Source organism: Atractosteus spatula, chromosome 1 (assembly GCF_055471065.1).
Source record: "Atractosteus spatula isolate fAtrSpa1 chromosome 1, fAtrSpa1.hap1, whole genome shotgun sequence".
NCBI lineage: Eukaryota > Metazoa > Chordata > Actinopteri > Semionotiformes > Lepisosteidae > Atractosteus > Atractosteus spatula.
The window spans coordinates 6772678-6799892 of NC_142706.1; the positions used below are offsets into that span (position 1 = coordinate 6772678).

The window sequence follows — 27215 nt, forward strand, 5'->3', positions numbered from 1 at the left end:
TTTGCTTTCAGCATACTTAAAAGCTGCTTTGCATGGATTCCATTTCTGTGGCAGTTCGTACATAAAATAACAGTGGCACAGTGTTTCCTTATCTTCTGAAGGAGGACACTGTACAGGCAGGCAGAAACATAACAGAAAAACATCCCCAATGGCCATCATTAATCACTTCAGTTATACCTACAGTATGGATAGACTGCACTTTGGATACACCTCCCTTTCAGCATTTTTTAAGGGCTGAGTGGAGAAAATAACAGGAAGTAACTGGAATGCAGGCCATATTTCAACACAGAAAAAAAAACAATGGCTTAACCAGTGCTTCTCCCCTGAAAAATAACTACATCGAGCCTCGTGGCAGTTTGGGAAACAAAGAGGCAGCAGACATGTGTCTAGACGAAGGTTTGTGAGGTAATGCCGTGGTGAGAGAGAGCAAATGTTTTCTGGGGGCAGATTAGAACTGTTGGGAGAGTCTGTCTGCGTCAGGCATCTGCTGCCACAAATAATGGGGAAAGACGATTTAGGTGCAACACAGTGTAGCATCATCCGGTGTGTAGTAACTATGGTAACGGAACTGTGAAGGGGGTGCTGGGTTATCTGGTGTTTCAGAGTTTAGACACCAGGGAGGGATAGAAATGAACGACATTTTATCCCACTGGTAGTTCAAGAGTGAATCAGAACCTCGATACAACTGTTGATAAAAGATTTTAAATACCCCCCGAAACCTTCAGTAACTACGAAAATAATACTGCGACCGAGTTTAAAGGGAATAGGCTTTCATCATTGCTGTCTGAACCGGGGTAATGAAAACAGGGCCTTTTCTGTATGGTTAGAGAGAAATTTAAACGGGCCAAGATAGTTCGGCAGTATAAGAAAAATAAATGTGTACAAAACATTACCCAGAGTAATGAAGTGCTCTTCATGTTCATACAGAATTTTACAGCAATTGGTTGGCATCTGAGAAACAATCAGACTTTTTTGTAGCTCATCATACCATTACAAACCCACCTTTTATCCTAATAGCCTGTCCAGTTATTCAGAGCCAAGTTGCGAAACCTGTTAAAAATAAAATATGCATATATTTTTTACCTACGCAACTTGCAAATGCACCAGTATGATGTGCGCCAGAGTGTCTAACAAGCATGTACTCATGCAAAAAATGCATGCCTTTTTGCTCCCAGTGGGCTTGCCAGCACAGCACTCCCATATCCTGAAATCAGATCGGCACTGCACAGCACTTTTCAGTTCACACTGCAACGTTAACCCTAAGAAACACTTTCAGAAACGTACAGAAGGCCTCCATCTACCCAGCCAGCTCTTATGAAAAGCTTCATGCAGTGAGTGGAGCACAAAACAGAATAAAACATTCTAATCCAGTGAAAAACAACCAACACAACCATGCTTTGAAAAGGAACGCTTCTCAGTATACACAAACGCTAAGCACAGAATTGCAGGTCTTCTTTGAGAAGAAGAAACGTTAAGCAAAACCACTGTAAAGCATATCCCAAACTCTTTGTACTCAGCTTCTTTTAGTCCTACTAACCATGTTAAGCAACCATCAACAAATCTTCCCATGAGTGTGCAACGTAAACATCTCAGGATTTATTACTAAAACATGGCAGCATCTTAAATATTCACATTGGCTTCCATACAACTGTACGTCTTTAATTTTATTCCACTTGGCTTACCAAGTCAATAAATTACACAAATCATAAGATTCTGAGCTGCTACATCTTGCAAAAATATTACAAATTCTGCAAGCAAAAGGAGTAATTGTGGTACACCAAACTACTGTAGGTAAGATTAAAAGACAATGTGTATGCTGGTATTTAATTATATGGTATCAGCTCCTGAAAATCACCATTGAGGTATGCATATACAGAAATGCAGCTATTTAAAGGGAGAAGGCACAGGTTATGTACATTTTTCTCCCGGAAACAGCAGCCCCAATTCAAAGGATGCTGCCACTTCAAGGATATGTATCTGCCACAGGTACAATCAATAGAGCAGGATCATGGCAACCTTCTCTAATTTTTACATGACTGTTTGTTCATTTCATGGTTAACACAGACTTGCCTTAAGGAGCAGACAATTAAAAAAGAAAACAATGCCATATTTTTCGGGTTTCTAAATGCATATGGAAAAGCATTTTAAAACTATTAATATATGCCAGAAAAGCCCATTTTATTTCAGGAACAAAAAAAAAAGCAAACTGACAAATTAATTGGCTGAAACTGCTGAAATGTATGCAGGTCTATAAATGGTGAGTTTTTAGGGTCGGGGAAGACGGTACAGTTTAAACAAACACTGGTCAACAGATTTAACCTGTCATTAAAATTAAAACTCTAAAATTAAAATTGCGTATGGGCTAAGAAACAAAAATTCCTTGTAAATGACACGGTTTAAGAAACCACTTCAGTTGCATCTTCAGAATCCTCCTTCCTCTTCGTTTCGACATCGTGGTACATGCTGCAGCAATGTCTGTGACTTTTTCCATGACAAATTAATTTTCATCGTCTTCGTCATCTTCCTCATCCTCGTCCTCATCAAATTGGTCCCTGGTATCCAGATCATCTTCATCTTCAATCTGTGTTAAGCAATCACGTGATTAGCTGATGCTCTCACCCTGCTTTTTACACTAAACTACATCAAACCAATTTGATCCTTCAAGTCGCGGTATTAAATAATTTCTGATAATTACAATAACCACTTGTACTGATATGTAATTACACAGAGGCAAGTGTTTGGGATAACCGCATGTTTAAAGCACAAAAATCTAAAGCATAAGGAGAAATAGGATAATTCAAGCTTAAAATATGGACATACAGAGTCTTCATTGATTTTTATCATCTAACACAAACTGACACTGTATTTTTTAATTAGCTTGCTAAAAGTGAAATCATGAAGAGAAATAGCCATTTGTGAAATACAGGCTTTGGGAAATGTTCTTTTCAGACATTAGGAAAATAGAAATAATATTCAAATTAGTAAGCTGTGTTTTGTGTTTTTTAATATACCGTATGTGTATGACTATGCTTCCATGAATGAGCATGCTGTTTTCACACAGAGTAAATCCAGAGTAAAAGTCTCGTACCGGTTCTCCCAAATCCTTTAACTTGCTTTTTAAAGTCTGAATTTTTTGGTCTTGGTCAGCGAGCAGCATGAGGAGATCGTCCTGCTCCTTCTTAGAATCCGCCACCTCCTGCTGCAGCTTGGCCTTCTCCGTCTGCAGGATGGCCACGGTGCTGTTCGCTTCTGCCAGCTGCCGCTCCAAGCCGGCCCTCGACTCCAAAGAGCTCTTCGCCTCCTCCTGAATGAGGGGACAAAGGTTGGCGGTGAACAAAAAAACAAAAAAGTTGTAGAAATCCGACTCTGGCCTGGGGTCATCACTCCTGGCTTGAGTGAATTTTGAACAGACACCTGCTGTTGTAGAAATAGCTGAAAGGTGGGATAACATTATCAGGAATAGCCACTGGAACATAAGTGAAATGACCAATAACATGGCTTGACACAAGCTGTAATAAAACCCTCTGTAGCACAGCACTGTGGGAAACACACCTTGGGTGCGTTTCTTTCAGTGTTCTGTGGAAGTGGTCATTTCTGTTACAATTAAACTCGTCTCAAACCTCCACTGGACTGCATTCCTACAAAAGAAACCTCTGAGATAACAGGTCATATTGCAGAAACCCACGCACGTGTCGCAGTCAACCCGGACAGGGCATGCAAATCATCAAGACATGGGCCGGCATGGTATCCTGCAGGAAACCGGTTTTAATCGACATTCGTTTACAGGTTTAAAAAACAACCAAACAACCAAACAACAACAAACCTTTAATTTTTCTGTCTCTCCCATCAGAGCCACAAGCCGGCTCTCGAGTTCTGCAATTTTGCCTGAATCTCCTGCTCCATCTGTGCTGCCGGCTGCTGTCGGAACCGAGACCATGGCCTGGAAAGAGATTTCATGTGGAACATAAATACATGAAGAAGCACCGGCTTCTTTTATCGGCATGTGCTAGGCAGACAGCATTCTCCAGGGCTTTACTTACAAAATAAACAACGATACGTTACGCAAGCACAAAACGATCATTCGAATTCAGAAGAAAAAGGGTAAAAAAATAAAACTGGAAAAAAAACGGTGGAGTAGGCACATGTTGGAAGTGCATTGCCTGGAAATCAAATGTAATTCACATTAAAGATTATGAAGGAGATTAATTTGTCCTGTCATCTTATCCATCATTTCCTCACTCCCTGCACAAATCCATGAAAAAACCACACCAAAGCCTTTCCAAAACCTCTACTGTAGCCCCAGTGACTGCCTCTTGCGTGAGTTACAAAACTATATTGTAGAACATCTTTCATTCATCTTCACATGGTATCGTGTCAAGGTCTTTAAAAATAATGCAAGGTGGAGATTTTGGTTTTATTCACAGCTTTACAGGATAAGAAGGACCTGAAAGCAGACCTTCACCTGAGAAGGCATCTACTTTGAAGGAAGCCAAAATAAAAGGTATCCGTGTCAAAAGGCGCACTATGGCCCAAGGTTTCTAAAGGCACAACCCTCAAAGTCATACAACACTGGTATAAACGGAGAGCCAGCATTCCCCACTGAAGACTACTGCAATCTACCTGATATATGTTCTGTGTGACGTTTATGTTAACTGAGAGAAATGAAGTTAATTGACCAGTAAAACAAGCAAGGGAAGGAAAACATACTGAACAGGTTTCCACCTTCTTCAACAAGTCTCGTCTCTCGGCCTGGAGCTGACCAATCTCTGCCGTCTGCGACTGGACTTTGCTTCGCAACGTTTCTAGCTCCTGTCGGAAGGCAAACCCATCAGGAAAATAATGTAATGTAAACAGAAATGTAAACACTATTACACAGAGATCTGCTTTAGAAATAGTTTTACCTTCAGAAGCTCTGCATAGTTTTCAGAACTTGTAGCTATTCCCTCCACAGGTGGTGCTGGTCCTGATCTCTACGATTAAACAAACAAACTGCTCACTGACTGAGTTTTTCAAAGCATGTCATGTTTTACAGCTGAAAGGAAACACATTAGTTGGTACTTTATTCTTAGCACACTTTGGCAAACCCATTTGTCAATAATGTAAAGGAATTACTGGATGTGCATACCGGTGCTTTCAAAATACATCCACCCAGCACGCAAATTGACAGGTACCCACGACATTTTAACAGCGAGTTCCTACCAGTTTGTCGATGAGGGCGTCCTTTTCTCTCAGCTGAATCTGTAGCTCTGCATGCTGTTTCCTGAGCTCCTCCACCTCCTCTCGGAGCCCAGTGAGCTCTTCAGACTGCAGCCCGTTCACCTGGGCTCCTTCGGGTTGGGCGCTGAGCTGCTGAGCGCTGTCCTTCCCTAGAGAAAACCACATCACGTCTGTCTAAAGGACCTAACAGGATTTACTAACTCATCCGCTCTGTAAGGATGAGGGCAATGAGAACCAACAAATAGCACATTATATTCTGAAAATTAGACTTAATGTGTCATCTTTTCAAGATAAAAAAAACAGAATGGTACACTTTAAAAATGCAATTACAGGGGGATTAGAAATTCAAAACAGTGTTTTCAGTGTATTTACTGTATTCTGTAACCACTTTTCATATTAATGGTAATTATTATTATTTTTAGTAGTGAGAAACAATTATTTCACTTAAGCCAATAAATGGTGTCTGTATACTGTACCTAGTTTTAGCTTCAGGACGTTGTACTGATCTTTGTGCTGCTGTATCTGCGACAGCTGATGTGTTATTGTTGCTTGCATCTGTTCATTCTCAGTTTTCAAAGATGACACCTGCTCTTTTAGTTCATTTAGCTGTGCATCCTGTGTAAGGAGAGCATTCACATAATGACACAAATTACAAAATGTCTAATAGTCATTTGTAGAAACCTTGATTCACACACAAGATGTAAACACGTCAAATACAGTACATCCTCAATTCAACAGACTTCGCTTTGAGGGACTTCAAGCAAAATCTGCTGAAGGGGAATTTCATCTGTAAAATCAGAAAGATGTGACTTTCCCTGCCATAATGATGAAATGCACAAATAAAAGAAGTAAAAACAAATGGTACATACCTGTAGGTTTAAATACCAACACCAATGAATACCAATGGTTATATCACCATACAAGTCAATTGGTCACGATGGGCGTTGTTGTTTCATAGGCTTTATCGAATTTTAGACAGTATATTTACCACACATAAAATAAAGAGCTTGTGTATGGCAGCGTTGATTACAATTGTTAAATATTTAGTCAGAAGATCCATAAGGCACATAAATATATCATTATCATCTTGTATGATTGTGTGTTCTGGAGCTGAAAAACAGCATTTATGATTTATCGTACATTGCACCCTCCCAATAGTCTTCAAACTGAAGATTTACAGTACTTTCTATGCAAATGAAATAATACTCTCACGGATTTCCATATAATGAAATCACAAACCTTACAGAATTCAATCGAACACCAATTACCGATTTCAACACTTCCAGGGACAATAAATATGCGACTCTCTGCAGTGTGCGTTACCTGTTCTCTTATCAGTTCCTTGTACTGTGTCACAATACTGTCATGCTGCTCCAAAGTCTTCTTTACCTCCTCCTCTTTCTTCTCTTCCTCACTGGACTTGTGCACTGCCTTTGTGATAACACCTGGAAGATACAAAGCATTTTACTCCATTCACCACAGGCTCAATACACATCTACATGGCATCTGGAAGTCTTCATTTCAAATCCAGTGCAAAATCGTGGTCTCCATCTTACTTAATTAATCTATTGCTGCTCTGGAATGGACTCCAGAAGAAGAGCAGGCTTTCCAGGCTAAATTAACTGAATCTCTTTAGTCTTGTAGCCTTCTGTGTTCAAGGGTACTTGATTAAAAATAATCAAAAGATTTTCTCTGATACTATCAAAACCACAGAGTGGTATTTTCAGGATTAACAGTTAAAGGCAGACTACAGGACACAAGTGAGAACTGAAGGAAGTGAATTTAAGACTAAACGAGGAGGTTAGTGCAAGTGTGGAACAAACTACCCAGCCATGATGTTGAAGCCAACAGCCTGGCTTCCTTCAAGACATAGCTGGATAAGACCATTGCTACTACCAACCAAAACAGCTGCAGTATGCTGGAATCTCCTCACTTAAAGTCTCTCATGTTCCAATTATCAGGTATCCAACGATCAAGAGAACTATTATTATATTTCACTTCTAGGAAAGACTGAGTACAAAGTTTAAAGCTTGTGCTTCAAGCTAAATATCACAGGAACAGCAAAATGCTACGATTCTATTTTATATTGACAATTTAATTTAACAGTATAACAATAAAAATAACAGATCTAGATGGCCTTAAATGCAGGGAACGCACTTTTAAAAGAAAATACTTGATAATAAAACAGTTGGAAAACAAAATAAGGTGAAAATAGAGGGGAAAAACTCCTTTGAGACTCCTTTGAGGAATTAATGGACAGCGGACGTGGGCAGCGATATTGCAGACTCACCCTCTAGTTCTTTAACAAGTTTGGTGAACTCGTGGTCGAAGAGCATCTGCTCCGGGCTGGAGAACGTAGGCTGGGGCTTCTGAGCAGCTCGGGAGTACAGCTCATGCTTAGTGATGAAGCCCAGCTTCTCCACAAAGTTCTCCTTCCCAATCCTTTTCTCAACAAGCTGCTTCAGTTTTTCTCTGAGGTTGTCAAAGGAGGAGAAGAAGCATGCAAATTCAATTTGTACTATACAATGTATAAAGCAGTGCCCCAACAGAATATTGTCACCCAACAACATCTACATTCTCATGCATTCCCGTTGAATTTGAAATTCATAAACCTCAGTAGAGAAAAGCAATTGGCACAGCAGTCCAACTTGTAAATAAAACACTCTGTGACGTCTCTTGCTGGCACAAGAAGTCACTCCTTCAAAGTTTGGCTGCACTGCACCAACTGCCCCAAAGTGTCGCCAGCCAGAATCTCTGCTCCTTCACCACACTTTGGTACAAACAGCCCTGAAGGTGGTATGAATGGTATCTTTTCCACTGCATCTATATTATCGCTCCAGCAGAGGCAGGGTATGTGATCCACAGGCATGTTAGCAAGTAATCCATTTTTTTTTCCCTTCCCACTTGAAAAATGGCTAAACAGAGCTGACGTATATGAGAAGAGCAATACATCTTTCACTGACTCCATGTGTTCACAGGCACCAAGCGCATTCAGGGGATTGCTGTTGTGTGGCAACGCCCATGCTATCCCAGCAGCGCCACATGGGGAATCCCCATCACATTCAGCAAGTAGAGTAGCTCAAGCTTTCGGACAACAGGGGTCTCTATCTGCACTTGAGAAGGTCATAACATAACATAACATCACTTTATTAGCCCTATACAATTTCTTGCATTAGGAATTCATCTTTTCGCATACCCCAGCTTGCTCTCCATGAGACACAGACACACAGACAGGGAGAGAAGCTCGAGTCACTCAAGAAGCATACAAATGCTTTTTCACGTGCCACTCTGCTGAAAATTACTTTCATTTATGTCTTTGCAATCTGGGAAAACATTTGAGAAATTCATCCCAGCGAATGTTCATCTCTTCATCTGTTCGTTGATGTGCACTGCTCCTAACCATGTGGCACGAGTTGCAAGAAGATCCAGCTAACCATTCGACTGAAGGAAACCTGGGTGGAGTACAATCCAAACACACTTTCAAAGCCATTTCTTTTCCCAATGTTTTTTCTTTCCTTCCATGTAAAGGCCAAATGGCATGGGGAAAAACAGAGCCATGAGGATACCCACTTGGTGTAGTTTTCCAAGGAGTTATCATTGTAGTAGATGCAGATTCCCACAAGAAGCGCACACAGGCCTTGCACAAGCCGCTCATCCTCTCCGAGATTCTCGGAGATCTGCGCCGTGAGCTGGGAGGCGACGATAAGGATATATCACGCTCTCGGACAACACGTTTCAAGATCCTCACACAGCGCGCACTCTAAAAGAAAAAAGCACACGCCGGTCCATCCTGGCTCTCCTTGCAGGAAAGCGACTGAAAGGATACAAATGGAATGTTGGCTTGATTGTGCAGGAAGTGAGTGACCGCGATGGGGCAGTTACTGATCCAGGTGCAAAGAAGCATGAGCAGACCAACTCTCGTCTGGACCTTGCTGCCCTGGGAAACACAAGACCGGAAAAACTGGTAAGGTTTGCGCCACTACTGACCACTGACCACTCTGGTGTTCTTCACACTATACTGCATTTTCACGATCTACAGGGAAGAAATACTTTAAAAATGCAATAGCACACAACAAATCCAACAATTAGTGCTTACAATAGGCCAAATACTGGCTTTAAATTAGATCTAACATTCTCTATCTAAAGAAAAACATCAACCAGACACTAGACAGTAGGCTATACATCTGAATCACAATTAATCAGAAGCTTCTCACCATTAGTAGTTAATATCAAATTATCAAAAAACACACCAACTGACATTACACTATTGCCTCAGGTTAGAAAATGAGCATGCATCGTATTATCCTGCAAGTTATTATTTACCATCCATCCACCTCCGATGCCAGAATTATTTTAACCGTCAAATTGGATTTTAAGTTTCTCCCACTGGGGTGGGCTGCAGCAGCTGATGCAAAGTCAGAGTCTAAGTCTAACTGATGTGAAGATGCTATACATATACTAATTGCACCAAGAGATTTAATACCAGACATAAATATGTTAAATGTTTACATTTTCTGTGAAGCCTAAGAGATGCAAGTTATTTTAAGACCTGTATTAAATATAGGACTTTCGGCCAGACAAAAAAAAAAAACATTGGCATACTTACTCAAAATGTAAAATCAATCCTAGCTCAGTTCTCTTGTAAAATAAAACAAGACTTCTGCCTTGCTGTTATGAGAATTTGTGGAACTTCCATTTTCTAAGCACTGGCAAACAGAGTTTTGGATTCAGATGAAATAATGGTTGTACAAATACACCACAAAAAGGAGTCCATGCTGTTCAGTGAAATTAGAAAGACAAAATGCAAAAGACTACCTAAATATCCTAAATGTTACAGAGAAAGTATTTGCCAAAAAAAAGAAAACGAGGCTTCTGAGGGGCAGTTTCAATCTGTATGACGATGAACTGCTATGTTAGGAGGAGCACAGATGAAATAGAAAGAAATGGATTAAGATATACTGACAAGGGGAAAAAAAGGGATTTCTGTGGCCACAGGCATTCTCCTACAGGAGGAGACCCACCACTAAATGATCACTTCATAGTGATATTGTAATGTGCATTTTTTTAACAGGATTCATCAGCCTTTACAGGTTTAGAAGGCACTGAATCAGACAAACGAAAGAGCATTCCACTAGAAGCGAGTAAAATTGAGCACAGCTTCAAATCCACACTACAGGTGTAGGTATGATTATTGGTGTTAGAACATTGATACTGCTGGTTTAGGAGTTCGTAGATCTTATTTTTTACATTTAAAAACCTTAGCTTGTGAGCTGTGTAAATGTAGGTGCAAACCTATTCTCCGAAGGGCATCGATAGCTTGTTCCTAGTTTTACGTCACAGGGTATTAAGTCAGGTTTAAATATCATTGGTGCAACCAGCCCTAAGACACTCGGGGTCCCATAAAGACATATACGACACCCAGATACCTGCATTAAATTTGCACAGACGGATAATATAAGTAGGCAAGCATTCTTAGGTCACCTTCAACTGCAAAAAAATATCTACAAATTCAAATGAAAAACAGTCAAACATGACCAATTAAGCTTTCGTCAACTGATTCACAGCTAGTTTAAACAGTAAAATTAAGGGAAATTTACTTTCAAGAAAAAAATCCAGGTCTTTTTCATTCTTTTTCACAAATGTGCTGAAAGGAAAGTTCCTTTACGAAGTCTTTTTCCTGTGGTTTCAGAACAGAGTCCTTTAACTGCTGTGTCTGAGAGCCCAGCACACATTTCTCGAGGATTAGACAGCCTTTTCAGACAAATTCTCTAATCTCATCTGATGTGAAAGAACATAATTGTTTGCCACACTCCTGCAAAGCTGTTTTCCTGCCCACCACCAAGGAGTCAATGTCAGGCCTGTGAGAGGTAATTGAAGGAGAAGTTTTGTAGGCGTCTCTCCGTGTTTCAGGACCAAGCACAAGGCACTGGAAACCAAACTAAAAGGAGTTTCCTCTCAGGTAACAAAGTGTCTGTACCGGCAGGGGGATGGGGAATCCTGCTTCTGATTTCCAAATCATAAATGGGCCGAATTGCCTGTTTCATCGATTATGAAACTCAACATCAAGCTGCACTCAATCAAAGAAACGAGAGCTCGTGTCCTCTGCTTGGTCGAACCATGCTGAAAAGCAGGGCTGAACTACACTCACAAAAAGAAAATGCAAGTCAAATATGACAAAAATGCTGCGTTGTGTCCAGTTATTGCTCTTCTGCTTTAATTGTGCTGTTGTAAGATATTACTTTGCATGATCAACTGATGTTTAGAGCAAAACACAGCACATGCCAAATAACAGAAATATTGCAAAATGCATGCAAATATTTCAAAAATGTTTTTTCTCAATATGCATGGTCTGATTTGCTTTTTATACTTTATAGACACTAGCACACTAAGTATAACATAACATAAGTATATTCCTAGTAGTGCATGGCATAGGCCTTTAATCAAGATTAAGTTGCCACGTTAATTTATGTATGAAATATTCATATGCAGTCATATGGCATGTTTAAATGATGAAAAAATATTAGACTTCAGCTTTTGATTTAGCATTCCAAAATTGAAATGATCATGGGAAGAATAAAATAAAATAAAAAAAACTGCTGCCTTTTCATATCTTACAGAGGAAGCAGAATTTTCAGCAGGAGAGCGATCTGTAATGGAGCACTGCCCCCTGGGGGTCAGCAGGAGAAACAGCATCAAGTGTCGAGAGTCCTTTCCCCAGCTCCTCAATCAACACAGTCCACCACAGTTTACCCAGGTCTGCCCTGTTGCCCCTCGGCAGGAACTCCCACAGAGCAGATCAGGTAAAAGCTCATTGTGACGGGTGAGTAAATCCGAAATGAAAAAAACAAAAACAATGGGTGAAATCAGCACGTTACAGCGTAAGGAAGCCAGAACCAAAATGGAGAAGCACCCTGCTGATGCCAAGCGAACGCTCACTGTGGTGTCCAGGTCATTACTTACCCTCCGGCTGATCTTATCGCCCTGAAAATCACAATGTGGAAAATTTCAAATTCAAAAACGTGGAAGAAAACTCACATCTGTGCTTTTTTCGTTCCCTGTCACAAAGGGTACTAGACCAGTCATTCCTGATGTGCACCACGGCTGCAGCATGAAAGATCTGGGCTTTACTATTACCTGATCTGAGTTACCACAGGCCTTATCTTCCTGGGAATCGTACGTACTGGAGTCTACTTGGTTCAATCATGAGGAATGTAAAAGAAGTAAACGTGAGCCACTAGTGTGGCCACCTGTTTCACACTGAACGATCCCTGTGTGAAGGTGCACCAAGTACTGTCCTAAGAGTCCCCAGACATAACGGGTATCTTCTAATTCCACGTCTTAGTGCAGTATAAACAGCACTCCAACACACCAGATCCTCTCCCACTGAGCTTACTCACTGACTTTTAGGTCTTCATTAAACAGTAATTACAATAAGTAAAGCATGTTAATTGACAGCTTTTGCACTGGAAGAATTTCTTAGAAATGGGTCCCTAAAGCCAGTCACACCTCAAAAGCCATGAGGAAGACTACATCAATGACATGAGCAGGATAGACAGCACCAAATAGGATCTGGTCAGATCCTAAAACACCAGTGACTCCCCCCTGCTCCTCTCTCTGCATGCCAAGCTGACAAGGCAGAAACCTCCAGCTGTAATAGCTCTGTTTTGGTAAGAGATTAATGATCCTGGGCGCGTGCTGGGTTAAAATTAAAAGCCGTGTTCAGCCTTAAGGCACAAGGGCAGACAGGTGGATCAGAGCCCAGAATATGACAATGTTCATTTAGTAAGAATGCTGCAAGCTCATCAAGAGAGCAGGCTGCCAAGCATGAGCTCAAAGAGAGAAAAGGCTGGGAGGCAGCTTGTGCTTCCTGCCATCTTACTAACTAACCTCTTCCCCTGTCCAACCACACAACCCCACTGATTACACAGGTAGAAATGATAACAATCAGCTATGGGTCTTTTTAATATCCTGCATGTGCATCTGTTTCAATGGGGACCTGAACATAAAGCATAAATCTAAACCAGGCAAGTCTGTGGAATTGGTTATTGAATGGATTGCGGGTTACTGAGCCAGTCTTAACACAAGTTCAAGCCTTAACACGGGATTCAGAGCTTTGAAAATAAGAAGTCAAACAGCTTTTTTAACATTTACAACAATTTCCAGTAAAAGACCACAAGTTCTCTTTAAGATGCTGAGATTTACTGGGATAAAAAGCTGATAAAATGTTGAAAATGTCCAGATGTCAAGACAATCCCAAATGGTCTTTGAACCAATTTTAATTACGCAGGTATAAATTTATTTTTTTAAGCGATCACAAAAATAATGCTAACTGTTTAATTCTATTATACAAATATAAACTGCTACTACAATACGTCAACATGCTCGTATTTAAGTTTATATACATACAATAAGTAATTTTCCCCATTCATCTCATACCAGGAATGGCCAGATGAGAACCTACACCTATGAATTTCACCAGACAATATAAACGTGGGATTTATTAGCAATAGGCAAATTGGGCGTTTATCGTGCTACAATACTATATATGGTTGTGGACATAATTATTACATGAGCAAGTTTCAATTTTGTAAATTACATATCTATAATGTATGTAACATCAGTAAATAATAAGGAATGACAAATACCCAAACCCTTATAAGCACTTTAGAGGTGACAATGCAAAGCCCATATTAGAAGCATGCATGACAGCCTCCCAGCACAACTGTGAAGAGGGGTTTGAGTTCCACTTGACCTTCAGCTTAGGAAAATTCAGAATACCATCTGGTTTTCAAACTGACTTATCAGCCATCCCTGTGTTGTTTCATGCAGTACCTGCACTTTGAACCATCTCAGATAGTAAACTTGAACCTTTTCTTATGACATGGATGTGAAGGAGTGTCTTTACTTAACTGGTGATAATGCTTCCCTATTGAGGGAAACAGTAAACACTAAGGTGATACAATACTGTTCCCACATACTGCAATCCACCATGTGCTATGTGATCTGTATAAATCAACCAGCCAAAAGGCTCTTCCAAGACTATCATGGGCATACAGACAGAATCACACACAGAGCAAGAGAGAGAGCACAATGACAAAGTGCAAAATCACAGAAAACCCTTTTAAAGGGGAACTGCAATGTTATTTCATTTTTGGGGTTAGAAAGAATCAGCACCTATGAGTGCATTTCAAACTGCAATAAAAGTAAAATGTACACAGTAACTTGTGAAACCTCCAAATTTCCAGGTATGTGCCGCGCCACGTTCTGCGATTCAGAACAAAGCGAATCAGTCCGGTGACACTGTAAACAAACAGGCTTGTGAACACATCTCTTTTAACCTAATAGAAATACTGCTTTCAATTTTGAGACTTTTTGGCCAACAAATACTACTTACTTGTTAACTCTGCATGCAGATCACATTAAAACACTCCTGCAGTGAAATGTCTGCTGCACAACTTGTATTTATTCACTCATACATTACAATAAATTAGTCATTACAGTGACTAGTGAGCAGGAAGGGCAGCATTACGGCACAATTCATTGTTAACTCGAATGCGAGTTTGTGACAACATGGTGACTTGCAGTACTTTCACAAAGTTCGCGGTTTTGTGCTTAATTCAAAATTTGTCATTTTCTTCTGTAACGTCAACGAATTTATTTCGTTACCGAGATTTAATCAGCGGTCTGAGAAACTGGGACTGCAGTTCCCCTTTAAACGTTATAAGAAGAAACCCCCGGAAAAAGAAAGCTGGCACCCTCCAGTGCCGTGACACGGGAAGCGCGTCTTCAGACCCTGAGCGTGCTGGCGTCCGTCTGCTCGTACCTGGGAGAGGATATTGGTGCACTGCTGCAGCAGGGAGACGGGAGGGTTGCCCAGGCTGGTGGCCAGCTGGACTCTCAGCAGCTGCTCCTTCTGCGTCAGGTTGTCCTGCAGCGCATGGGCCAGCGCCACCGCCGCGCACCAGTTCGACAGGGAGTCCGCCGAGAAGAGCCCCCCGCACAGCAGCTGGCCGGCCGAGATCGAGTTGGCTTGTGGAAAACAAGGCCGAGATCACATCAACCCAAGTCCGCGCACGGCGTCTAACACCATGCCAAACGAATTTGCCTGCCGGTCATAAATATCGAAGACGATGTGAAATGGCATCAGATGTTATTTGCACAGAGAACTGCGCTGCCGACGATTGAGTGACTCGCTGCACCTGAGTCGAATCCCCTTGAGATACTAGTGAGCGAGCCCCCAGTCGTCATTTGTCCGTTAAGAGCACATTCGCTATTCCGCTATATGCAATTCTTCTTGTTATGGGAATCAGTTCAGTATGCTGTTCGGCTCTTGTGCTCAAGTGTACAAGGTTTGAGGTTGAAAAGTTAACTACTTATTAACCTTATTAATCTAGGAGTAGACTGAATGTAGAAAAAACAATAATGTATAAAAGTCCTTTAAAAAACAATACAATGACACAAATAGTTAAAGGGGAGCACTACTATGTAAAAAGGTTGAAGACAATTTCTTGAAAGTAGGGAAAAAGCAATATATTGCTGAAAATGATTTGTTTTGCATGTCCAAACCCAATTTCACAATCCACATATGAAAAATGCCCTGAAAAGCAAATTAACCCATAAAACAGATTATAATTTCGGTTAATGTTATCTGAAAACCTTCCTTATTGGGTCTTGTTCCCACTTCGCAATCGTTTAAAGGGGTTTCCATTTCACTGAACACAAAAACTACTTTCTATTCCAGTTCTTACCACAATCCAATACCACAGGAAAAGCTCTTTAAAATATCTTTTGTAGCTCAACGTATAAAGACATTTTTACCTGTTTTACATACGTTAATTTTATACCACAGTTTTAAAAAAAAAAAACAGTCAACAGTTCCTCACCATCAATAGTTGAGGGCAACAGCGTGGCAACAATCTCTCCTTGGCCTTTTTGGTTTTTGTAGAGAAAGCACTGGAAACAGTAGAGGACCGCACACCGGAGAACAAACGGCTGTCGTTCATTCACCATGGACATCAGGAGCACGACAATGGCCGGTCTGCGGAGATCAGGGAGCCATGTTAGCACTCATGCTGGTACTGTGCTTAAAGCTGCCCTAGAAAAAAAAATACTTTGCACTACCAGGGCTGAAGTTTCCCAGAAAGGGCCCAGTGCAAGTTAATCCAGTTCCAAGTGTTGCTATAATTTAGCCCAGTTTCCCCAGAGAGATCATGTCATTAGTTTAGTCCAATTTCCCCCAAAATGTTGCCTACTTAGCCCAGTTCCCCCTAAAAAAGTCTGTTGCCATTTTCCCCAAAAGATTACGCCATTAGTTTAGCCCCGTTTCCCAAAGAATCAGTCACTTGTTTTGACCAGTGTCCAGAGAGAAATCGGCCAGCACTATGGAGCGGTTTGTTTGCACTGAACTCTTCAAAAGCACAAGAGGAATATCCCACCTGGGGGGGTTGGAGGGGGCGTTTACTGAGGCAAAGTAGTCCTGGTTCACCTGAGAGCCTCGGATGACCTCAGATACAGTGTTAATTGTCTGCACAGGGAGAAAAGGCACAGCAGAGAAAATATGATATAAGGTGTATCTTCATCTTCATAAATTAGACTTTTTACAAAGAGTACAATGGAATATGATGTTTAAATTGATGGAGCTCAGTATCAGCTGTGCTGCACAGTAGCTGTTCTAATCATTGGGATGAGACAATACCTTTCATTCAAAGATATCTCTAGATGAAGGTGGCGATACGATGACCAGACTCTACTTTTAATACATAACCAGTCATTATTCTGTCATAGGGTCCCACATACATCTGCTCTACAATAACAAGAGCAAACATAAATCCATTAACACTTAAAAAAATGGGAAACTGATAAACAGGATACAGCATTTTGCAGATGAAATGGTAAGTATAGAAAGGTACTGTATTCCTTTACAGAAACCAAAGTATGCTTAGAGCTCAGACTGAAAGGACACGCTGCATTTTCCAGCCCGTTTAATAATGGAACTTACTGCTGGAAATCAGGGATCAGACATGCTTGCTAAATTGTCAGAAAGTATCATTTTCAGGTTCTCAAGTACCAGGTTTAGGAATTTGGAACTTATTTCATCCACCCACTTTGCAGGATGTAAAAGCAATACTATATCATCTCCTGAAAGGATTAAAACCACAGTCCTCTCAGTGGCCAATTCTGAGCTACAGATACAAACAGTAAGCGGCCAACTTTATTACAGCTTTTTCGGATCTGTTAATATACACAAATCAAAGCAAAGAGCTGTTAACCCTTTGCAATAACTTGCAAAATAACAGTTAGACTCTTCTAAATAAAATTAAACCAAAAAAATCCCCCCAGGCTCACTGAAGGCACCGTAGGAGCTACATATATTCTCTTCCTGTGATACGCATTTTAAGTAGGAAAACAGCAATTAGAGACTGACACTCTTTTATTGCAGGTGCCGACTCTGAAAAGCACCTGACATGCCAGACGTAACACTTAATCTCCACGTGCCAACTTTGGGGTTTGTAGAAAAACTCTGTCTTTTACGACAACATACGACAATTTGTGACTTTCGTTACAGGCAGCATAGCACAGCAACAAGGGGATTTGCTCCATGTTCACTTTTGCGTGACACTGCCTTCATTGTCAAACACATGAATAAATTCTCCAAATGCTTCTACATCTTGGCTCCGTCCTCAGTTTATTTCGTCCGCTTTCAGATCGTGAGGGAAACCTGATCTTAAACAGCTTTCGGCTTTTCGCCTCCCCCAGACATTTCTTTTGTTTTTGTTCTACACACAACACGCACTCAGTAAGCAGCCTTCAGTGAAGCTCCACAGAGTGGTATTCAATATTCGATTCAGTATACTACGACACCAAAAAAGCATTAGAGAAAGAAACAGACTCTTGCTCACAAACTATATTTTGTTCATCTGTTTTACCGTAAACTGACATAACCATTTATGTGCTCTTATTGCTTAATCTACCTAAGGGGTGCGATGCTTGTAGCTTTCTCCTCAGACTGGAAGATTTAAAAATGGCAGACTTTCAGGAAAAGTAATGTACTTTAGTTTTGTTTAACACCAGCACTGAAATGACCTACAGAAAGTGTCACTGTAAATGGTCCTTTTTGTTTTAAAGTGGACTGTTATCACTAAGTTAAACAGCAAAAATGTAAGTGCTTTGGAGACACCAAGCGCTGCAAAAGAATACTCTCACTGAGGAAGATGTCCAGAGATCAGAAGAAAACAAAAGCTCATACTTCAGTCAGAATGTCAGCAGGGACGCCAGTGGCCATCAGGATGGTACAGAGCTGCTGCAGGAGACCACACTGGTACATCGCCTTCTGACAGCTGCTTGTAGCCCCCGGAGAATTGACTGGACAAACCATCACTCGGACAAGCTAACCACAAGAGTAAAAAGAGAAACAGCATGATAGAACAACTCTTCACAGTTAAGCCTTCATTTGTTTCAGTCTGTTTCAATGTTGTTACAGAAACAATCACAACCTGACTCTAATCTGCAGTATACTGTACTGAACCATCAGCACTTTGTACTGCAACGCACTGAGCTGCAGAATCATGTGTGTTCCAGTAGATGTCAGCATCAGTCTAGACAAGGGGCAGAAGTACAATATTCCATGATAACGCAGAAGTGAACAAACACGCACCCATTTAAAGGCTGGAGACGCCGAGCTGGGTTAAGGAATTCACCTTTCCCCATGTCTGTCATCTCTGTTACATGGGATGGGCCTCCCTTACCTGCAACATGAGATGGAGATTGGTCACCTTCTGCGCTGACCACCCCGAGTTGTCGTCTCCCACCTCAAACCAGGGCTTCATTCGCTGGATGTAGGAGCCCTCTTTGAAGAAGTTCTGATTGGAGCTGTTGTTCCTCAGAAGATTCAGTAGCAACAGAAGGCAGTCCTCTACCACGATGCCTGAAAGTAATAAGAGTTTCAGGCTGAAGCTAGTCAAATGGGTGCAATACAGCAGGTGTAACGGCAAGCCTACAGTACAGAGCAACTCTCGGGGCCTTTGACCAACTTTGTATGCAAACGTCATTAATTGAGACTGTGACAGAGGGATCTTCTTCACTGTCCACGGACAGTACATTACACACACCATGACATTCAGTTGCCTGTCAGCAACCTAGCTTATGAGGGTACACACATGGGGCTTGGATAGCAGTTTCCCATTTCATATAGGCAAAACCATAACCCTATTTTACTTCTAAATCAGTTCCTGTTATTTATAGAGAAATCTCACACACACACACTCAAGGATAACATTACGTTTTTATTTTATTTCTATCTGTGTGAAATAGAGCACCCTGTCTGCTTTCCTTTTTCCTTGCAGTTGTTTATCACTACTTGACTTTTAACATCACCTTTAAGCTAGGAATTTAGAGACGGTCTGAAATAAATGACTCATTCTCACAATGGGAAAAAGGTGTATGGCTTAATCACATATCCCACCGCTGCCACCTGCTTACCTCCATCACTGTTACCCTCTTCAGTAATGATGTCAAGCAGTCGCTCAAAGGCATTTTCGAAAGCAACTATTTTTTGAATGGCCGCATTTCCTTTGGTCAGCTGTTGCAACAACAACAGACCCTACAAAAGAGAAGAAAAGAATACTTTTTTTTAATCGGGTGCCAGTGCCAGTAATTTTCCATTGCTTTAGGTCTTGGGGTTGAAAAACAAACTGCACACACTAAACTTAACTACTTACGTCATTTCGTATAACTTCTCTTGAGTCAGCTAATAAATCCATCAGTCTTGAAACACCTGTGCGGAAGGGAAAAAAAATGACAACTAAAGTTCTGGCAGGTCAAAAAATAATACTCATACAGCAGTGTTGTTTTCTTGCAAACACACAGAGAAACTGAGGTTAAAAACTAAGTATTTAAAAATATATTTTAACAAACTAAGTTTACATGTGTACTAAAACCATCTACCAATAATATGGCAGCCTTTGCTTAATAATGCCAAAGGCAAGCAAAAATTTATGAAGGCAGAGGCTTGTGTGCTGAAATTATAACAGATGTACTGATGTACTGCAGCATCTGTTTCTGTTGCACATATTCCTGCACATTTCTTTGCTTGAAGAGTAGCAGCATTAAAAGATGGAATTAAAACCTATAACCTGAACTAACCCATTGGACTGACAAGGATAACCCCTTGAACCTGAGCACACTGGTTCTTCAGCAGGGCCGTAAGAAGCTTCACTCCTGGCCAGCGCACATGGAAATCAAACTCCTGAGAAAGCACAATTCACAAACCGTCAATATTTCCACAGATGACTGAAGAGCTCTTAAATGACACCACGCTTCCTTATATGCAGTTTAAACCATAGCTGTTCTCGAACGTTAATGTGTTTCTCAGCTTTGTCAAGTCATAAACAAGGTCAGAAAAAAGTTTTAAAGAAAAACAAAATGTACTCAATTACCAATGAGATAAAGCAATTTACAAAAGTCACAAGGTACTGTAACTGCGAAAAACTGGCAAAAACTAAAAATGGTCAAGAGACAGTGTATTAAAACCAAACACCTTACATGCCAGTTTAGTATGTAGACGAATACATGCTAAAGAAAACATTAATATAATGAAAGATCTTGCGTCAATACTAATTAAACCTTAACTAATTTAAATTAATATAAAAAATGACACAGCCTAACACAGAAATAAAGTTTTAATCCCTTTTCCAGTGGCAGAGTGGGTTTAAATCTGTGGTGCCTGGTGAAGACACACCTCCAGAAGTGACAAGAGCAGAGTGACGTTTTCCTGTTCCTTAATGAATATCTCGGTGAACTGCACCCCCAGATCATCAGCTTGCTTCTGCGAATTCTCCTCTGCATCAAAACAAGAAAAAAACAACACACTTGGGCAACAAGTCGAACAAGTCTTCTACATCCACAAGGACTAAACATGTTATAACGGAGGACAAAAATTAATTAAAGAGGAGTATCACGGGGAAAATATAGAAAAGAAAAACAGAAACGATCCCTTAATGCAGAAACCTGTGATATCAGTGAAATGTGACAAAACTACAGAGCAAAAAGGACATTTACTTTAAAGGCCAAATAACTATTTTGTAGCAGAAGCTAGAATATTAATGCAAGCAAGACAGTTTTTGAGTTATGACATTCCGTGTCACTTCAGCAAAATATAGTAGATTCTTGTTAGCAACAAAGTCTGTCCCCTAGAGCTAAGCTGCTCTTAGTTTCATTAGCTGTTATTAGGATTGTAATTTCAGCAATAGTAGCCTGCTGGTCTGATTTTTAAAATAACTACTGTACGAAACATGATTTTATTCCATGTATTCCAAGTTCATGTTCCAATTGAGTTCTTACTTATATTACTGCTGTGTAAATGACAGACCATCAGGATTCAATCAGGAATGTCATGAGCATTAAAAATATACTTAATGCCTCCACTAGTGTTATCTACTATTATAACAAGTTACACCAACGTATAACAAGTAACAGAAATTAACACAGCAGAGTCTGTGTGAGAAGAAACCAGACTTGTCATTTAACAATATTTAACTTGCATGAAATATCATAGCTGCTAAATCTACCACATTTACCTCTTAAATCCAACTGTCAGATGTTTTTATCATCAACATCCTTTTATCCTCTCTACACATCCATAAAGTCAAAAATATACCCATTATACTACAAAATACAAACTACCAGGACTAGCAATTGTTTAAAATAAAATATCCAAGATTTCAGCAGAAGGCAGCCAACATACTTAATGAAATTAAGTAGAACAATACAAAGTGTCTACGACTTTTGTACAGCATTGTATATATCAACAATACCCTTTCAAATGTGCACATTTTTGTGCTTTGAGATTCTGCACACAATCTTAAAAAAGGCTTCCAAAGCACTTTATTAGTATTTTGCCTAGGAATTTTTACTCAGGAGACTTTAAGCATTTGTTGACAAATTTATGCATTGTATACCATTGGAAGGAGCAAATGTCATTTGTGCTAACAATTCTTTTCCCAGATTTTAGCGGCATGTTTATCAAGGATTGCCTTGAATGGATTTAACCTGAAAGCAAACTACCTGATAAAGTGTAGTTACGGTACTGAATTACATGTTTGTATTCATATTCACCTGTCACACAGTCATATGGCAGTTGGATCATATTAAGCATTCAAAACTTGCTCTTAAGCTCCGGCTACGTTATTCCTATCCCAGTAGGAATAACAGAAAACCATTCCCAAATAAAACAATGTCCTTAAATCCCTGTTGCTTTTACAAGATGTTGCTGCAAACAAGCATCTACCAAGCTGTGTTTAAGGTTGCGTTTTTTATTTAAAAAACTACAATCATGTAACACTGCAACTTAGAAACTTCAACAGAGCCAAAGGGCTTAATTTGTGCTCAGGCCTGTGCAGACAGAGAGTGTGGAGCCACCCAGACCTTTCAGAACGGCTCTGTCCAAGACAATGAAGGCTGGAGCATTCATTGCAGACCTTCTGAGCGGACTCAGGCCCTGATTATAGTCATAGTTCTTCATCCATTCTTAAAATATTTCATACCGAGACCTGGAAGCAGAACTGTATTTTGTTTTTAAAAAAACACACGTGAAAACTAACATGTAAGTATTAATATCTGAACTCTTTTGCTGATGCAAGCTTTTGACCATCTGAGTGTAAGCAAACAAGCATGCTTTTAAGTTTAGGTGAGAGTGTTAAAATAGCTCTTATAGGGTGTGCCCACCACCTGTAAAACAGTATTCTTATAAGATAATCAGCAAGTATGAAACAAAACACACATCCGTTTTTTTTTTGAGTAAATGAAAACAAACGGCAAAAAACCTCTTAGTGATACTCACGATACCCATTTAAAGGTTGAAAACACAAATGTGAGTGAAAGAGTAGGGGCCACGTTATTTTAGTGTGTTCAGACTACACAATATTCAGTGGTTAGTACTGTAGAAGTAAAGTATTGGTCTTGGATTAAAATGCAATTTAAAAGACCGTTATCCACTACTTTATATGACTTTGGTGAAAGTCCTGTTGCTGTCTACTAACCCAACATAACGGATTTACTGTTTCGCTTTCCCAGACCTGAGGAATCTCCATCTGTAAAGACGAGAAGGGGAATGAAGCCAAAATCCCTTCCCATACTGGATTTTTTACAAAAATATTGGACTGCAAAAACTCACCGACTGCTGTAAAGGGTGAGTGGTGCATACTTTCCTTATATTCAATTTATTCCTCTGTAATTTACAAATCAGCACTTTTACAAAAAACAGACAATTTTAGTCCTAAGAACTGTTCATGAAAAGTTCTGCTGAAAAAACTCTTTGGATAAAAAACACAGCACCCCTTATGGATTTGTTTTGTTCATTACAGTAAGACTGTATACAGTTCCGGCTCTAAGTACGTCAGGAAAATATCTTAAATTCTGATTAAAAATATGTGCAGGTATTAGCTCACATTCTGGGCAGTTCATACGATGTAGACAAAAATCTGCAATGGCACTAATTTCAAAGAGTTAACTAACATCTTTACAAATGAAAATGTTTTTTGGTAAATGCGACAACTAGCTGAGGACTCCAAATTCTTTTTTTTTTGCTACATTTCTTATACGAGATGCTCCCAAGCTAACTGGAATTTTCATTTTGTTTGCCTCTACTTGTGTTCTTTACTTACACATTTCCAAGAGAGGTACTGATCAGATTAAAGGCTTAAAATGTATTTTCATTTTGCAAAGACTCTCACAGGTCTATAAACAGTACCACCTCTGGGATATTTCTGCAACTTGTAAAGGTTCGTAGAGTATTTCGGTTTTCATTAACATATAAATGTAAAAACACTGATTATAATATCGCTATAATACTTTTATCATTCTCCAGAGAAATGTCAACCCACATAAGACACAAATAAATTGCATGCTTTCCTCAGAAATTGTCAAAATTTCAAATCCATGTTTTTATACAGAAATATAATTGGTAAAATTTGTAAGCAGTAGTGGTTACATGTTAAGAAGCATCATGCAAAAATAAATTTTATTACCTTCTGATTCCTCTGCACAATTAAACATGGAAGAGAAGAAAGTTGATCAGGGAAGAGACAATTGTTAACAAGGCAAAAAACTTCAAACAAAGGAAAAAAAATCAACCTGGAACTTTCCTAGCTGTTTCAGGCAAGATCATGTCTCAGGTCTTCCCAAATTAATTCAATAAAAGATTACTTTTTTTAATCGTAAGATATAGTGAGTTTTGAGATGCTAACAGAACAAAGACTAAATATATATGGGAAATGCTTCCTTCTTGATGTGTTTGAGATAATCATAGTAGAATTGGTATCAATAAAGCTTTAAAACATGATCGTTTGTGATTCTACACTTTACATATAATATCTTATTACATCTAATAATTACATCTGAAATGCTGCATATATTTATTGCATTTCATTATTTATATTTGGCATATCTCAAGGAGTGTTTTAGAACTGAACAACTCTAATACAGGTTAAAGATCGAAAACATAAAATACCTGGTTCCTCCTCTTCATCATTGGAGATCATATTGTACAGAGTTTCCAACGCATATCCAATGATTTCTGAGTCTGATCTACAATAAAGAAAAAATGGAGTGAATGATCCAGACATTTTTAAGAAACATCAGGGTAAAATTGCAATTTTCTTTATAACTTCCAAACATTGCAATAATTGCAATGTTACATACCTGTCTGCTTGTAATATGTTAACCAGGTGACCCATCGCCTGCGTACCAACTTCAAGACGATATTTCTGTAGGACAAAACAATTATTTATAAAGGGAATTTTGTAAAGAGCTATAATTGGGAAATTACCTGTTATGTTGTAGAACATTATGATCTGGATATATGAGGGATGTTCACAATGTTGTGAAATTCAGGTACATATAAAATTATAATTTCTTTCTTAAATTAGTCACCGTTCATCCCAAAGTACTTAGTCCATCTGTCCTTTAAACTTCCAATTATCCACTGACAGAACTCATCTTTATCCACCTGGCATCAGCGAACTTCAATTAAACATCATCATGAAACCACGTGCAGATCAGCAAAGATTTCAGATGAGTAACGGTCACTGGGGTTCAGAGGGACAAAAATAATGATTCAACTATTCAGACCCATGTTGGCCAAAAACATCCAGTAACCTCTGACCCTGGAAATATAAGAGCACTGCCATGCAGCTGAACAGCAACCTGATAGCATGCTTAGAGATACTGACAAGTAGCGGCATTTTTGCATGACGTAATAGCAATGCCATGAATTAACTGCACCCCTTTTTTGGGGTCCCAGAGAATGCTGACCATCATTATCTTGACCAGCTATGGTTGTAATGTGGAACGTCTTCAGGCTGGAATATGAATAAAAGATTACTTGAATGGAAATAAGATTCAGGAGATTTTGAAAAAGGTAGGACTTGCTTGAAAAAAGCAATAAATAAATTGAATAAGCAATCACAATAATGCATACAAACCACATGACATGGTATTTAGAAGGTTTCTGACATAAGTATTTCTCAAATCCACTACAGGTTTCCCAACCATACACTCAAATCTGATGCTCTGGCTTCTTCTAAGAAATGGCTGAATGTAATCCCCTGATTGGTTAGCTATTAACAGCTTTAATCAAGATTGTTGTTTGGCTATATAGGCCAAAATGCTATAATCAAGAGCCATTCTAATCTTCTAGGTGCTCCCACTGCTCCGATTATGTCTCTGTCTCCAGTTTCCATCATTAGCTAAACCTTGGAAAAACCCCGTCACTTTCTGGTTACTGATGATGACACAAGCTCTGCTGCAACAGTGTTGACAAGCTGGAACAACTGGACTTAAGGTCTCCAGTGGTAAGGTGTCTGTAATGCAGAGATTTACTATTTGGTAGAAACTTTTGAAAGGTTAAGATATTCAGCAATAATTGCAATTCATTCCAAAAATAAATGCCAAAGTCTTCTGTAAGTTCGGGAGCTTTGATCTGTCAAAGAGACAGCACTTTATGTTTCCCATATCACAGCTAGTTTTTGCAGGACTGGTGGTATCTGCAGTTCTGCAGACCCAAGATCATCTGCAACGCATTCCTCGTGCTAAACTCCCTTTCGTCCACCACATCCCTGTGGAACAATGAAGGGCAGCTTTCCCCTGACAAAGCAATCGTGCTTCCCTTCCTTCATCCCTGCACTGCAGTCCAACGTCATAACACTCACTTCTCAATAGCCCTGGATAGAGGACAGCGTTAGCTGTCCACAGATGGTGACACCACCATGCAATCAGGTATAAATGCTAAAGTAAAGTATAGTCCTGCATACTATATAGTCCCAGTAATGCAAATCAAATGCACTGTAATTGCAGCCTATAATGCAAGGGCAAGCCTGTGCATTTGAGTGTTTGGCAACCCTGCGAAATACGAGCATAAGAAACAAAAGTCGGCCATTCGTCTCCTCAGCTGCCGTAGTTGATCCAAGAATTTTATCCAGCCTTATCTCATCCAGTTTGTTGGAAAAAAAAGCCACGTTATCCACTTCAGGTACGCCAGACTGAGCGCCGGGAAAGGGGAATCAAAATGAGAAGAACTGCCAGGAGTGAAATTCCTCAAAACTGTGCACTGCTTTCAGAACAGGGCTGCTATGTTGTAAAAGAGGCTATGCGGTCAGACTGGTTAATTTATTAATTACCACAGACACTTAGCTAGCAAGTGCACATCTGCTTGTATCTCGACTCCTCCACCGGACGTCTCCAAGCAGACGTGCCCTGTAGGCATTGGAAACCTCAGGGATGCACACCTGCTTGAGTCTCTGGACTCCAGACTATTCAAGAGCTGAAAAAGGGCTAAAGGAGACCAATTACCACACCAGTGTATTTAGGTATGCACAACATACCTATATACTACTGTAACTGGCTAATCAAGTCCCCACAAATTCTGGACTTAACAAATCCATAAACTTGTGTATGTATTTTCCCCAATCAGACCTACTTATGTTTCTGATATGAATGATTTGTAT

At 39.8% G+C, this 27215-nt stretch overlaps 1 protein-coding gene across 7 annotated transcripts in view; it reads right to left on the bottom strand.

Moving 5' to 3' along the window:
- Window positions 1-1569: 1569 nt before the first annotated feature.
- uso1 (USO1 vesicle transport factor) overlaps window positions 1570-27215 on the bottom strand; it is a 30748-nt gene continuing 5102 nt past the window's right edge. Inside the window, exons 3-27 of one of the 7 annotated variants that reach the window (XM_088919849.1) lie at window positions 24913-24977; window positions 24722-24798; window positions 24240-24251; window positions 23253-23303; window positions 20954-21054; window positions 20359-20461; window positions 19935-19990; window positions 19696-19816; window positions 18963-19141; window positions 18464-18604; window positions 16653-16741; window positions 16101-16255; window positions 15041-15246; window positions 12178-12198; window positions 9044-9154; window positions 8788-8906; window positions 7508-7689; window positions 6541-6662; window positions 5694-5832; window positions 5200-5366; window positions 4902-4970; window positions 4723-4809; window positions 3824-3940; window positions 3089-3304; window positions 1570-2581 (exon numbers count right to left, since the gene is read on the bottom strand). In XM_088919849.1, coding sequence (XP_088775975.1) covers window positions 2498-2581; window positions 3089-3304; window positions 3824-3940; window positions 4723-4809; window positions 4902-4970; window positions 5200-5366; window positions 5694-5832; window positions 6541-6662; window positions 7508-7689; window positions 8788-8906; window positions 9044-9154; window positions 12178-12198; window positions 15041-15246; window positions 16101-16255; window positions 16653-16741; window positions 18464-18604; window positions 18963-19141; window positions 19696-19816; window positions 19935-19990; window positions 20359-20461; window positions 20954-21054; window positions 23253-23303; window positions 24240-24251; window positions 24722-24798; window positions 24913-24977 — 2790 coding nt within the window. In that variant the 3' untranslated portion in view covers window positions 1570-2497. Of the gene's footprint in view, window positions 2582-3088; window positions 3305-3823; window positions 3941-4707; window positions 4810-4901; window positions 4971-5199; window positions 5367-5693; window positions 5833-6540; window positions 6663-7507; window positions 7690-8787; window positions 8907-9043; window positions 9155-12177; window positions 12199-15040; window positions 15247-16100; window positions 16256-16652; window positions 16742-18463; window positions 18605-18962; window positions 19142-19695; window positions 19817-19934; window positions 19991-20358; window positions 20462-20953; window positions 21055-23252; window positions 23304-24239; window positions 24252-24721; window positions 24799-24912; window positions 24978-27215 lie in introns of all 7 variants that reach the window. The other 6 variants (XM_088919848.1, XM_088919851.1, XM_088919850.1 and 3 more) reach the window with 6 other exon arrangements.